Source organism: Caretta caretta, chromosome 11, assembly GCF_965140235.1.
Source record: "Caretta caretta isolate rCarCar2 chromosome 11, rCarCar1.hap1, whole genome shotgun sequence".
NCBI classification, from domain to species: Eukaryota; Metazoa; Chordata; order Testudines; family Cheloniidae; genus Caretta; species Caretta caretta.
Genome location: NC_134216.1, coordinates 17,275,741 through 17,289,652, shown reverse-complemented (window position 1 = coordinate 17,289,652; position 13,912 = coordinate 17,275,741). Strand labels below are relative to the sequence as shown.

The 13,912-nt window shown below is 40.6% G+C and overlaps 1 protein-coding gene across 18 annotated transcripts in view; it reads left to right on the top strand.

Annotated features, from left to right (window-relative positions):
* Window positions 1–13,912, top strand: part of NCKAP5 (NCK associated protein 5) — a 623,862-nt gene that overhangs the window by 469,836 nt on the left and 140,114 nt on the right. For all 18 annotated transcript variants that reach the window (XR_012664337.1, XM_075117769.1, XM_048869232.2 and 15 more), the window contains one exon: window positions 11,055–11,123. Coding sequence is in view for 17 of the 18 variants with exons in the window: in XM_075117769.1 (XP_074973870.1) it covers window positions 11,055–11,123 (69 nt within the window). In the remaining variant the exon portion in view is untranslated. The remainder of the gene's footprint in view (window positions 1–11,054; window positions 11,124–13,912) is intronic.

Genomic DNA, 13,912 nt, shown 5'->3' with positions numbered 1-13,912 from the left:
AATATCAGGGTTAGAAGGGACCTTAGGAGTTCATCTAGTCCAACCCTCTGCTCAAAGCAGGACCAATCCCCAAGTTTTGGCCCAGATCCCTAAATGACCCCCTCAAGGATTGAACTCACAACCCTGGGTTTAGCAAGCCAATACTCAAATCACTGAGCTATCCCTCCCTCTCCCCCGCATAATACATACGCACAAGTGATCTCCTTGTATGTATGTATTATAGTAATTTTAAATTACATGGACGCATACTGTTGTTTCTGCCGGACTCCTGCCTCATTCAAGGTATAGGATGAACAGTGCTTATGGAATGAATCAAGGCTGTGTAGTGAATGAAGCTGCTGAACGTAGGACCCCTGCCTCATTTGTTGCAGAAGTCAGAAGCTGTGGAGTGAATGAGGCTGGGATTGAAGAAAGAGAGAGAATTGTATTGGTGAATGACACTCTGGAGATGCAGTTATAGCAGTATAACTCCTACATTGAAGCATTTATATCAATATAAAAGGAAACATGGAACCAGCAAAAGTTATACCAGTATAAACAGTTTTATAGTGATGTAACTATGTCTACACTAGGGCTTTTACTAGAATAGTTTTATCATTACAAATATCACACCCCTTAACCAACGTAACTATGCCAGTAAAACTTTTATGTAATTACTTACTTTCAAAAGGTATGTTGTCTCTGTCTCATCAAGACATGCAGAAAAAGATGGAGGTAAACAGTTCACCAGGGTCAAAGGCATGGAGGTGGCAGGCTCCTTCTAGAGCAGTAGCTTGGAAAAAATCCCAAAGGACATAAGGGATCCAGGAACCATTACCTACATCTACACAGTCTACAAACTTCTTCTTAGGTTCAAACCAGCCCCTTCTGGATAGCTATAAATGGTGGAATCTATACAGCTCTGCGCACAAAATGTGTGAAATCACAGATTAAAAACATGAAAAAAAAATTGCTGAGTGCATTTGAAGTACTTGGGCAGCTCTTCATGTACTATACAGGGTTTACACAAATGAGTGTCTGTGTAAATCAATAAACTTTTCTATAAAGGGACTACTGGTTTATTATGAATAACAAGGAAATGCACAGAGTAACCAGTGTTCTAACATTCTGTCAGTGCTTTTAAAGTTCACTGTCATAACTCTGTTCCCCTTGACCTTTATCAATGATACCTTCAAAGAATTTTGAGTTGCTAACTTGACATACGACCTTTAAACCCTCATTTCCTTTCGCCTTAGTGCCAAATACATGTCTGCTATCCTGCCCTCCATATCCCTTTGCTTTATATCTTGACTCTGCAATAATTGGTTCTTGAAAGAAAATCAGTCTTTTAGGGGAAAATTCAGTGGGTTTTGGTTTTTTTCTTCCATCGTATTTATAAAAGTGTTGAAGACTTTCTCCAATCAGTATACAGTATCACACTTTTCTTTTGAAGATCTCAAAGTACTTATCATGAACTAATTCATTATGTTTCATAAGACCCTTGTCGGCGTGGGAGTGGGAAAGATTGTTATCCCAGCTCTAACGTGTCCTGAAAATATTTATAGCTTTGCTGGAGATATAATCTGCCTTTTTCACCCTGAAAACTGGATCAAACTAAGAAACAAATAAGTATCTAGTAATGAATGTATCTTGGCGATGGTGTCAATGCCAGAAAACCCTATTTTATACAAAGTAATCTTAAATTTTCATTTTCTAATTGATTTTCCATAAATTCAGTCTTACAGTTTAGAACAAAGTTGTCTCTAATTAAGGCAGCTGAAAGCTGCTTAGCATTATCCAGTTACTGATTTAAAACCTTATATTTCCCACTAACTGTTTGGAGAGTCTCTTCTACAGTAGAAACCTTTCATTCCAATTTGAAGATATGAAGCACATAAGCCTCTATCTTGGCATCAGCATGATAGTGCCTTAATAGCATGCAAAGCAGTATGTAATGTCTCATCTAATGGCAAGCTTTATGTTGCAACATGTGTTCAACTGACTGAATGATACTATGGGAGGAGGGCTGAGACCCCAGCAGAGAAATACTTACCCACAGTCTGAGCTGCTGAAACACTAGTGACAGACCAAACATATCCATGGTCCCCGGGACTGTTTACCATGCTTAGACTGCTTTGGCTTTTAGGTTGTTTTGTTTAGTTTTTTACTTTCCGTGTGTGTATTGGGACATAAGAAAACACAGAAGAAAAAAGATGCGCACAGATCCATTAGAATAAAAGTACAACTGTATCTAAAACCAGAATGACTGCAGAAACCATACAGTTGATAGTTAAGAAAGTGTCGTCATCAATAATCTTCCAGCTTTCTTCCTTTTGATTTATGGACTCACCTCCTAGGTTATGTCAGGTGTGTAACTTCTATTTCTCTATTATGCCTCTGAGGGTCAGTAAACATGATACAGCTTGGAGTATACTGTCCTCCCACTTCCCACAAAAAATGTGTAATAGAGGGACAGTTTCTCAGAGTACCTATTTTGCTTAACAGCCACCTTTTCAAATAATTATAAGGAGTGATACTTTTTAACTCCATGCAAATCCCGCAAGAGTTTCCCAATCAGAAGATGGCTGGAATCTGAATTCTTGGGGGTAGAGGAAACAAGGATCATTAGGATTCCCAACAGAGAACACCATGAGCTAAAAAGTCTGGGTGATAAGAGTGGTGAAAGACTTCCACAATTCTCTACCATTCTGGTCTTCCAAAGAGAAAAAGCACATTCATAGATTCATAGATATTAAGGTCAGAAGGGACCATTATGATCATCTAGTCTGACCTCCTGCACAATGCAGGCCACAGCATCTCACCCACCCACTCCTGCGATAAACCTCTCACCTATGTCTGAGCTATTGAAGTCCTCAAATCATGGTTTAAAGACTTCAAGGAGCAGAGAATCCTCCAGCAAGTGACCCGTGCCCCATGCTACAGAGGAAGGTGAAAAACCTCCAGGGCCTCTTCCAATCTGCCCTGGAGGAAAATTCCTTCCCAACCCCAAATACGGCGATCAGCTGAACCCTGAGCATATGGGCAAGATTAAACAGCCAGATACCCAGGAAAGAATTCTCTGTAGTAACTCAGATCCCACCCCATCTAACATCCCATCACAGGCCATTGGGCCTATTTACCATGAATATTTAAAGACCAATTAATTGTCAAAATCATATTATCCCATCATACCAACTCCTTTAAGAGTTTAATCTTAAAGCCAGATAGGTCTTTTGCCCCCACTGCTTCCCTTGAAAGGTTATTCCAAAACTTCACTCCTCTGAGGGTTAGAAATTTTTGTCTAATTTCAAGTGTAAACTTCCCGATGACCAGTTTATATCCATTTGTTCTTGTGTCCACATTGGTAATGAGCTTAAATAATTCTCCTCCCTCTCCGGTATTTATCCCTCTGATATATTTATAGAGAGCAATCATATCTCCCCTCAACCTTCTTTTGGTTAGGCTAAACAAGCCAAGCTCCTTGAGTCTCCTTTCAAAAGACAGGTTTTCCATTCCTCAGATCATCCTAGTAGCCCTTCTCTGTACCTTCTCTGTTCCAGTTTGAATTCATCCTTCTTAAACATGGGAGACCAGAACTGCACACAGTATTCCAGGTAAGGTCTCACCAGTGCCTTGTATAACGGTACTAAAACCTCCTTATCTCTACTGGAAATACCTCGCCTAATGCATCCCAAGACCACATTCGCTTTTTTCACAGCGATATCACATTGGCGGCTCATAGTCATCCTGTGATCAACCAATACTCCAAGGTCCTTCTCCTCCTCCGTTACTTCTAATTGATGTGTCCCCAGTTTATAACTAAATTTCTTGTTATTAATCCCTAAATTCATGACCTTTCACTTTTCACTATTAAATTTCATCCTATTACTATTACTTCAGTTTACAAGGTCATCCAGATCTTCCTGTATGATATCCCGGTCTCTCTCTAAATTGGCAATACCTCCCAGCTTTGTATCATCTGCAAATTTTATTAGCACACTCCCACTTTTTGTGCCGAGGTCAGTAATAAAAAGATTGGTCCCAAAACCGATCTCTGAGGAACTCCACTGGTAACCTCCCTCCAGCCTGACAGTTCACCTTTCAGTAGGACCCTCTGTGATAGTCTCCCCTTTAACCAATTCCTTATCCACCTTTCAATTTTCATATTGATCCCCATCTTTTCCAATTTAACTAATAATTCCCCATGTGGCACAGTATCAAACGCCTTACTGGAATCTAGGTAAATTAGATCCACTGCATTTCCTTTGTCTAAAAAATCTGTTACTTTCTCAAAGAAGGAGATCAGATTGGTTTGGCACGATCTACCTTTTGATAAATCATGTTGTATTTTGTCCCATTTACCATTGACCTCGATGTCCTTAACTACTTCTCCTTCAAAATTTTTTTCAAGACCTTGCATACTACAGATGTCAAACTAACAGGCCTGTAGTTACCCAGGTCACTTTTTTTTCCCTTTCTTAAAAATAGGAACTATGTTAGCAATTCTCCAATCATACGGTACAACCCCTGAGTTTACAGATTCATTAAAAATTCTTGCTAATGTGCTTGCAATTTCTTGTGCCAATTCCTTTAATATTCTTGGATGAAGATTACCTGGGCCCCCCGATTTAGGCCCATTAAGCTGTTCGAGTTTCGCTTCTACCTCAGATATGGTAATATCTACCTCCATATCCTTATTCCCATTTGTCATGCTACCATTATCCTTAAGATCCTCATTAGCCTTATTAAAGACTGAGGCAAAGTATTTGTTTAGTTATTGGGCCATGCCTAGATTATCCTTTACCTCCACTCCATCCTCAGTGTTTAGCTGTCCCACTTCTTCTTTCTTTGTTTTCTTCTTATTTATATGGCTATAGAACCTTTTACTATTGGTTTTAATTCCCTTTGCAAGGTCCAACTCTACTTGACTTTTAGCCTGTCTCATTTATCCCTACTTTGGTTTCCCTCTTTTAAAGAAAGGTGTTTTTTTTTTAAACTATAACACTGTTCCCATGTTTATATATATGTAAATATTGTGGGGGTGATTGTGGTTTACTGTAAGTGTTCTTTTGCAATATGGGGTGACATACTGATCCCTGTATAGGTCTGTCAACCTTACAGGGATTGGCACCGGGGTCTTAAATGAAGTCTGTGAAGTGTTCCCTTCCTTGCTTAGTCCCCATTTCAAAAATACCAAGTAAATGGGCATGATTTGCTCAGCAATCAAGAAGCAAGCTAGCATAGACTGGATTATATCCTTTCTGTACACATTCAAAGCCACTGGTGTGAAAAAGTTTGTATTATACAGCTATTTCCACTGTGGCAGACAATGAGGGAAAATGTACTATTTATTATTAATGCTGTCACGCTCAGATTTCCTAATTTTGGCAGTGTATTCACCAAGGAATAGCTTGCTGAAGTCATATATTAGGCAATAAAACACACGCAGTTTTAGATTCGGCTTCCATTTTATTACTACATCACAGCAATCAAAATAAGACAGACTGCAAGAAATGTAGGACTCAAGTTTGATATTTTGTAGTTGTGTGTTTACTAAATGACCATATATTGTTAGCAGATCTTTTAGGCATTTGGACATGGGAGCAGACTGTATCATATATATTTTTCAAGCTTACTATTTTAGGGCTAGATTGTACAATACCTATTCACATTGGTGAGTACTGACTCAGAAATAAAACTGTAATTGCAAATTCACATAAACAGATTCAACACTGCTCAATACATTCAAATATATCACATCCATCCTCTCCCTGAAATCAAATGGGCACAAAACCTTCAGAAGTGTTTGGGGGGGGGGGGGGAATAACCAAAGGTTCAGTAACAAGTCAGATCTTTTAGGTGGTTTGTATTTTGCATCTGCCAGCATTTTGAACATTTCCCTGAGGAAGTGGTGTGTCCGCAGTAATGTCTGAATCGGATGTCCCTCAGATGATGCTGATGGTTCAATGCAGCTGTTTTCTGGTTTAAAGTTATTGCTTCTTGTTGGGGCACCAGTGTCGGAACAATTGATGGCTTCCCAAGTTTGCTTCTTTTGTCAGTCATGGAGTCACTCCCAAATCTTGAAGTGGGTCAGTGTGGCAGTGTCAGAATATATTGGGTGCCACGTGTACTCGATAGGACAAAGTACCCATTTGTGTGCTAGCGATTGCTGTTTGATCCATTTGTAGCTTACAAGGTGCGCTCTCTCCAATTGCTTAACTTATTTGACTATTTCTGACTTGTAGACATAGATCTTGCTTTAATAAGTCCAAGCATGACCTGAGATTTCAGTCCATAAACAGAATTTCAGATGTTTGGTTCATCATGGCATGTTATGCATTTTGATATGCTAGTAAGAAGCATGCCAACTTCTGCTATAATGACCCCTTCTCATCTGTTATGGATCACAGAGCTTGTATAGAAGTTTGTACAAGTCTTTCAACCAAACCATTTGTGGCTCCGTGGCATAGTGCTGAGATAACATGTCTAACACCATTTTTCTTCATGAACGACTGAAACCCTTCTGAACTTAGCTGAAAGCTGTTGTCACTCACAGCTTGTTCCTGCTGCCCAGTTCTTGCAAACAAAATTCAAAGATTTTTCTACCATCTGTGCAGCTGTGGTGGTTTTCATGCAAAATATATGCGACCATTTGGAATGGGCATCCACCACTACTCGATACATTATTCCCCAAAATGGTTCTGCAAAATCAATATGCAGACCCTGCCACGGTGCTGAGGGCCATTCTCAGGGGTGTAATGGTGCTGGTTTAGGCATGTCTGGTACCTGTTGGCATCCTAAACATTCCTTAGCAAGTGGTTCTATTTGTTAGTCAATGCCTGACCACAATACAAAATTTCTGGCAAATGCCTTCATTTGTACTACTCCTAGGTGACTTACGTGGATCTTTTGTAAGACTCTTATATGCAGTTTGCTAGGTATAATAACATGAATTCCTGGATGTACCATAAATTCAACTTTGCCAGTGTAAAAGGGTGCCAGATTAGGGTGCTCAGTGTATTTCCAGCCCTTCAGAGTGGCTTCATAAACCTCTTGGTTTCTTGCTCGAACAAACTACAAGTCACTGGGGCACACTCAGTTTGTAACAAGTTTACAAATATGATAGATTTTGGTTTTGTTACAGGTTGCCCTTCAACTAGCATGGGCAGACAGGGGAGCCTATCTTGGTTTGCGTGAGCATCTGTTCTTTTGAATTCGATGCTATAGATATAACCTGCCAAGAAGAGGGCCAAGCATTGCATACATGCTGCAGTTGTCACAGGAACTCCCTTCCTCAGATGCAAGATTGATACTAGGGCTTGGTGCTCTATGACAGGTGTGAATTTCTTTGCACCCAATACCAGACTTAAAGCGTCTTTGTCTATTTGTGCATAGTTACATATTGGCACTGTGAGAGACTGGAGGCAAATGCTATGGATCTCTCTCTGCCATCTGGCATTGTGTGCAATATAACTGCCCCCATTCCATGTAAAGAAGCATCACATGCTAACTTGACAGGCAACAGTGGGTTAAAATGCATTAGCTCACTGTCTGATATGACCAATTGTTTTGCTTCCAGGAAAGCTTTTTGACGCTTACATGACTATACCCACTTTTGACCAGTCTGCAGCAAACAGTTCAGCAGATGTAATACAGTTGCTAGGTGTGGTCAAATCGGCTATAGTAGTTAATAAATCCTAGAAATGTTCTACATTATGACACATTCTTTGTCAGAAGAGCTTCCAGCACTGCTTTAATCTTCTCCTGAGATTTATGTAGGCCGTGTACATCAGTAACGTGCACGCAATAAGCTATTGAGCCCTTGAAAAGTTCACATTTTATGCAATTGGCTTGTAACCCAGATTCTTTTAGACACTTTATTATCCCCTTCCAGGATTCCAGATGTTCCTCTACTGGTCACAGTCATGTCATCCAGATACCACTGTGTGCTCAGAATACCTTGCAAAACTTGATCCATTGCCATATAGCAGCAGCTGAAGCAATGCTACACACTAGCCTGCTGTATTGGTAGAGAGCCTTTTGTGTGTTGATTGTGAGGTTTGCTTTAGACTCTTCCTGAACTTCCATGTGTAAGTGTTTTCAGACAGGGTTTATGGTGACCTTAAAATATCCACAAACCCTTACTGCAGCACATTTTTCACAGCTGGGCTGATAGGAGTTCCCCTCTTGCTCCAGGCCCCTGTTGAAAGCATGCCCTCTCTTTCTGGGCATTCCAGTTCAGCATCTACCTTTGAGCGACTACTGTAAGGTATAGGTTGAGTTTTGTGAAACTTGGGTTGTGCCTTCTCAGCTAGGATCATTTTAGCCTTCATGTGGTTTAGAGTTCCTGTGCCCCCCTTGATTATTCCCAATGCCTGACATAATATCCCTTCCAGCTGCTGTTCAGCTGTTTTAGTGGGGTATACCGAAAGTGACTTTAGAGATCTTTATAGATTTCCAATCCAGAGGAACATTGTATAACCATTCATCGCCCCAGAGGGCTTTGCCCCCCTTCTCAATGATATGAGAGTCTAATAAACATTGCTTATTGTTATACTCCACATTCACTTGTTTTACTCCAGTTGGTGCTATCTTTTCTCCCGTATATGTTTTAGTAACATCAGTGTCTCCCTCAGTTAGTTATTTTTTAAAGTTTTCATATATTCTGAACATGAGACTATGGAGCCAGTGTCCACTTCCATTTCAAGTATTTTTCCCTCCACCTGGGGTGTCAACCCGATTGCTGACTTGTGATTTTGGCTTACACTATATCCACAGCTGGCTATCCACTCTCGCAGTCTGTGTCACCATTGCCTCTGTCTACAGAAAGAAAAGGAGTACTTGTGGCACCTTAGAGACTAACCAATTTATTTGAGCATAAGCTTTCGTGAGCTACAGCTGAATTCCACTGAATGCATCCGATGAAGTGAGCTGTAGCTCACGAAAGCTTATGCTCAAATAAATTGGTTAGTCTCTAAGGTGCCACAAGTACTCCTTTTCTTTTTGCGAATACAGACTAACACGGCTGCTACTCTGAAATCTGTCTACAGAGTGTACCTTGATATTCCTTTTTCTATATCCTAATTTGGTCTCTTCCTTATTTCTTATAGCGTGACAAACTGTTTGGCTATGACCTTTTTTATTACAGCTTCTGCAATGTGCATCTTTAAATCAGCAATCACCAGGAGCATGGAACGCTTTTCCAAACTGATAACAAGTGTCTGTTTCCTGAGTGGACTGGCACTTTCCTTGGGTTACAGATACTTTACGTGCTCCTACTTCTGTTTTAGCTCCGGTGCAAGTGTGCAAGTATGATGTCCTCTTGGATATTTGAGCATCCAGCTCCCAAACTCTTACTGCTGCTTTTGTTATTCTGACCTCTGTTTCTATCTTTGCTTCTGCTTTGAATTTACTACTGCACCTTTACCTTTTCCTGCAATATGTTCTGCCACTTTGCTGGGCCACTTAGAAACTCTCTTGTAACCAAATGTTGAATCTATGGGTGTGCTGTATGGCGCAGATGTGATGCAGAGAAATTCATAACATTTGCTGATAGATATCTCTGGAGTGTACTGCTGACTTCATAAAACTGTTTGTTTAGAAAGGTAAGTAATCTCCATATGTTGCTCTCGTCACCCTTTGACTTGTCTCTATACTTCTTAAAAACTGGCTAATTATGGGCATATTTCCCTTTCTCCTCCCAACACATTATTTTTAGGTTAATCTTGAATTTGAAATAAAGGTCGGTGAATTAACTAATTGCAATTTTGCTCAGGTTTCTTTCTTTTCTTTTCTTTTCTTTTCTTTTCTTTTCTTTTCTTTTCTTTTCTTTTCTTTTCTTTTCTTTTTAACTATAAAGAGATAACTGTTGCTCTCTCCAGGCAAAATCTTCCCTTAGGACGTGTTTGATTACACCAATAAACTTTTCGGTCTGGAATTGCAAACGTTAACCATACATGTGACCATTGTTCCAAAAAATAATTGTGGTTAAAAGACCTCATTTATTAAGCTTTTATGGATTGTCAGTGCAGTAAAAGGGAGGTGAGTAATGTAAACTTTTTAATGGTTGTAATTATCTGAATGTATTGATTGTGATGTTATGGTTGCATGATGTGAAGGGTCTGAGTGGGGAGCAGGGACAACACATAGATTCCCAAGGCCAGCTTTAATTTGCACATTTTTATATTTTGTTTTATTTTTTCAGTCTTTGAGAGGAATATAGGTGAAACTTGCTCTTATTTGAAAATGATATATTTATTTCTGTTATATTTTGGGGAATTTCTGCAACAAAGGAGCTTCCCAAGGCAAAGGCAAAATTATATAGAAGAGTACAGTGATTTAACACAATTTAAATTTTAATACCAGCTTGTGCTATTTTTTTCATGTGCATTATGCAAAAATCTCAGAACAGTGGATAATTAAGGACAGATTAAAGCCATTAGTATACAGGAAAATATTAATTTTTAAACTGACATTTGTTAGAATGAAATTTACTATTTGACTTTAAGATTTTATTTAGATGTTGTAAAATATAATTCCTTTTCACTCTTGAAATGGTAGACTTTGGCATGTGTTTTTAATGTGGTGGATTAAGAAAATTACTTTTTATGATTAGAGTGTAATGTACCCATCAATTATTGTGTGGCCACTATATCCACGGTTACTCAATTCCAGTGCCCTGGAATGACTTATTGTTTCTTTAAGCTTGGGATAGATTCCGTTTCCACCAGATACTTTCTTTATGCAGGTTGGGTGTCAGTTTCAATGTACAGTACCAGGAATAAAATTGACATGCAAACTATCTTTGCACCTGACAAGACTAGGTTACAGATATACTTAGAATGTCAATGCTTGTATTTCTCTAAATTGTAATGTATTTTGTGGATAACTTCATAAAACTGATGACATTTCAGTTTTGTTTATAACAGTAACTTAAAGGAAATATGTTTTGTGTATTTTTAAGAAATTATTTTGGATCCTGAGAAGGTATGTGCAGTAAATTCATTGAATAAGTTGTCATGTAGCACAAAATACCCAATGATTCATTTGCATTATATATTTGCATCTTACTGCAGGCAGAGAATTCAGCATTGGCTCTGGAAAATGAAAATCAAAGAGAACAGTATGAAAGGTGCCTCGATGAGGTAATGTAGATTTAAGAAAGGTTCTGTGACTGAGTTTTGCTGACTGTAATGAACAACGAACAGGCAGTTTCCCCAAGCCTGCCTTTCCAGTAGGTTCCCAGCCCTGGAAGCTCTGTTGTTCTGCTCTCAGGGTCACCCTCATGATTGTATCTCTCACTGTCTGCTAACTTTCCCTCCTCTAGCACATACTCAGCTTGCCAAACAATCCTTTAGTGCTTTGTTTACAATCAGGGAGCCCTCAGCTCACATGCTTAGTTTAGCATCTGCTCAGGCCTCGCCATGCAGCCCATTGCCTTGGGTGATGGCTTCTGTTGTTTTCAGTGATTTCATTACATAAAAGGACTTAACGGCTCCTTCCATTTAGCTCGAAAGAAGGGTGCTTAGCACCAGACCCAGCTTAACCAATGTGCACTCTGTGCCCTTGCACAGGGCCACCATCTCAGGAGGGCTAGAGGGAAAGGGGAGAAGGGCTGGTGACCACTGGGGGGGAAAAAAAGGGATGGGTAACTGGCCTGTCAGCATTTTATTTTGCCCACTACATTAATCCTTGTGCTGAAAGGGAGGATGCCCTCCCCAAATTCCTGATCTCACTGCAGTGCTGTGACCTGCTGCTGGCCACAGAAGACATGCTGAAAGAAAAGGAGTACTTGTGGCACCTTAGAGACTAACCAATTTATTTGAGCATGAGCTTTCGTGAGCTACAGCTCACTTCATCAGATACATACCGTGGAAACTGCAGCAGACTTTATATATACACAGAGAATATGAAACAATACCTCCTCCCACCCCACTGTCCTGCTGGTAATAGCTTATCTAAAGACAGGTTGCAGAGGAACAGCCGTGTTAGTCTGTATTCGCAAAAAGAAAAGGAGTACTTGTGGCACCTTAGAGACTAACGAATTTATTTGAGCATGAGCTTTCGTGAGCTACAGCTCACTTCATCAGATGTTTACCGTGGAAACTGCAGCAGACTTTATATACACACAGAGAATATGAAACAATACCTCCTCCCACCCCACTATCCTGCTGGTAATAGCTTATCTAAAGTGATCAACAGGTGGGCCATTTCCAGCACAAATCCAGGTTTTCTCACCCTCCACCCCCCACACAAATTCACTCTCCTGCTGGTGCTAGCCCATCCAAAGTGACAACTCTTTGCATAATCAAGTCGGGCTATTTCCTGCATAGATCAAGGTTTTCTCACATCCCCCCCACCCCCATACACACACAAACTCACTCTCCTGCTGGTAATAGCTCATCTAAACTGACCACTCTCCAAGTTTAAATCCAAGTTAAACCAGAACATCTGGGGGGGGGGGGGGGGTAGGAAAAAACAAGAAGAAACAGGCTACCTTGCATAATGACTTAGCCACTCCCAGTCTCTATTTAAGCCTAAATTAATAGTATCCAATTTGCAAATGAATTCCAATTCAGCAGTTTCTCGCTGGAGTCTGGATTTGAAGTTTTTTTGTTTTAAGATAGCGACCTTCATGTCTGTGATTGCGTGACCAGAGAGATTGAAATGTTCTCCGACTGGTTTATGAATGTTATAATTCTTGACATCTGATTTGTGTCCATTTATTCTTTTACGTAGAGACTGTCCAGTTTGACCGATGTACATGGCAGAGGGGCATTGCTGGCACATGATGGCATATATCACATTGGTGGATGTGCAGGTGAACGAGCCTCTGATAGTGTGGCTGATGTTATTAGGCCCTGTGATGGTGTCCCCTGAATAGATATGTGGGCACAATTGGCAACGGGCTTTGTTGCAAGGATAAGTTCCTGGGTTAGTGGTTCTGTTGTGTGGTATGTGGTTGTTGGTGAGTATTTGCTTCAGGTTGCGGGGCTGTCTGTAGGCAAGGACTGGCCTGTCTCCCAAGACTTGTGAGAGTGTTGGGTCATCCTTTAGGATAGGTTGTAGATCCTTAATAATGCGTTGGAGGGGTTTTAGTTGGGGGCTGAAGGTGACCGCTAGTGGCGTTCTGTTATTTTCTTTGTTAGGCCTGTCCTGTAGTAGGTAACTTCTGGGAACTCTTCTGGCTCTATCAATCTGTTTCTTTACTTCTGCAGGTGGGTATTGTAGTTGTAAGAAAGCTTGACAGAGATCTTGTAGGTGTTTGTCTCTGTCTGAGGGGTTGGAGCAAATGCGGTTGTATCGCAGAGCTTGGCTGTAGACGATGGATCGTGTGGTGTGGTCAGGGTGAAAGCTGGAGGCATGCAGGTAGGAATAGCGGTCAGTAGGTTTCCGGTATAGGGTGGTGTTTATGTGGCCATTGTTTATTAGCACTGTAGTGTCCAGGAAGTGGATCTCTTGTGTGGACTGGACCAGGCTGAGGTTGGTGGTGGGATGGAAATTGTTGAAATCGTGGTGGAATTCCTCAAGGGCTTCTTTTCCATGGGTCCAGATGATGAAGATGTCATCAATATAGCGCAAGTAGAGTAGGGGCTTTAGGGGACGAGAGCTGAGGAAGCGTTGTTCTAAATCAGCCATAAAAATGTTGGCATACTGTGGGGCCATGCGGGTACCCATAGCAGTGCCGCTGATCTGAAGGTATACATTGTCCCCAAATGTGAAATAGTTATGGGTAAGGACAAAGTCACAAAGTTCAGCCACCAGGTTAGCCGTGACATTATCGGGGATAGTGTTCTTGACGGCTTGTAGTCCATCTTTGTGTGGAATGTTGGTGTAGAGGGCTTCTACATCCATAGTAGCCAGGATGGTGTTTTCAGGAAGATCACCGATGGATTGAAGTTTCCTCAGGAAGTCAGTGGTGTCTCGAAGGTAG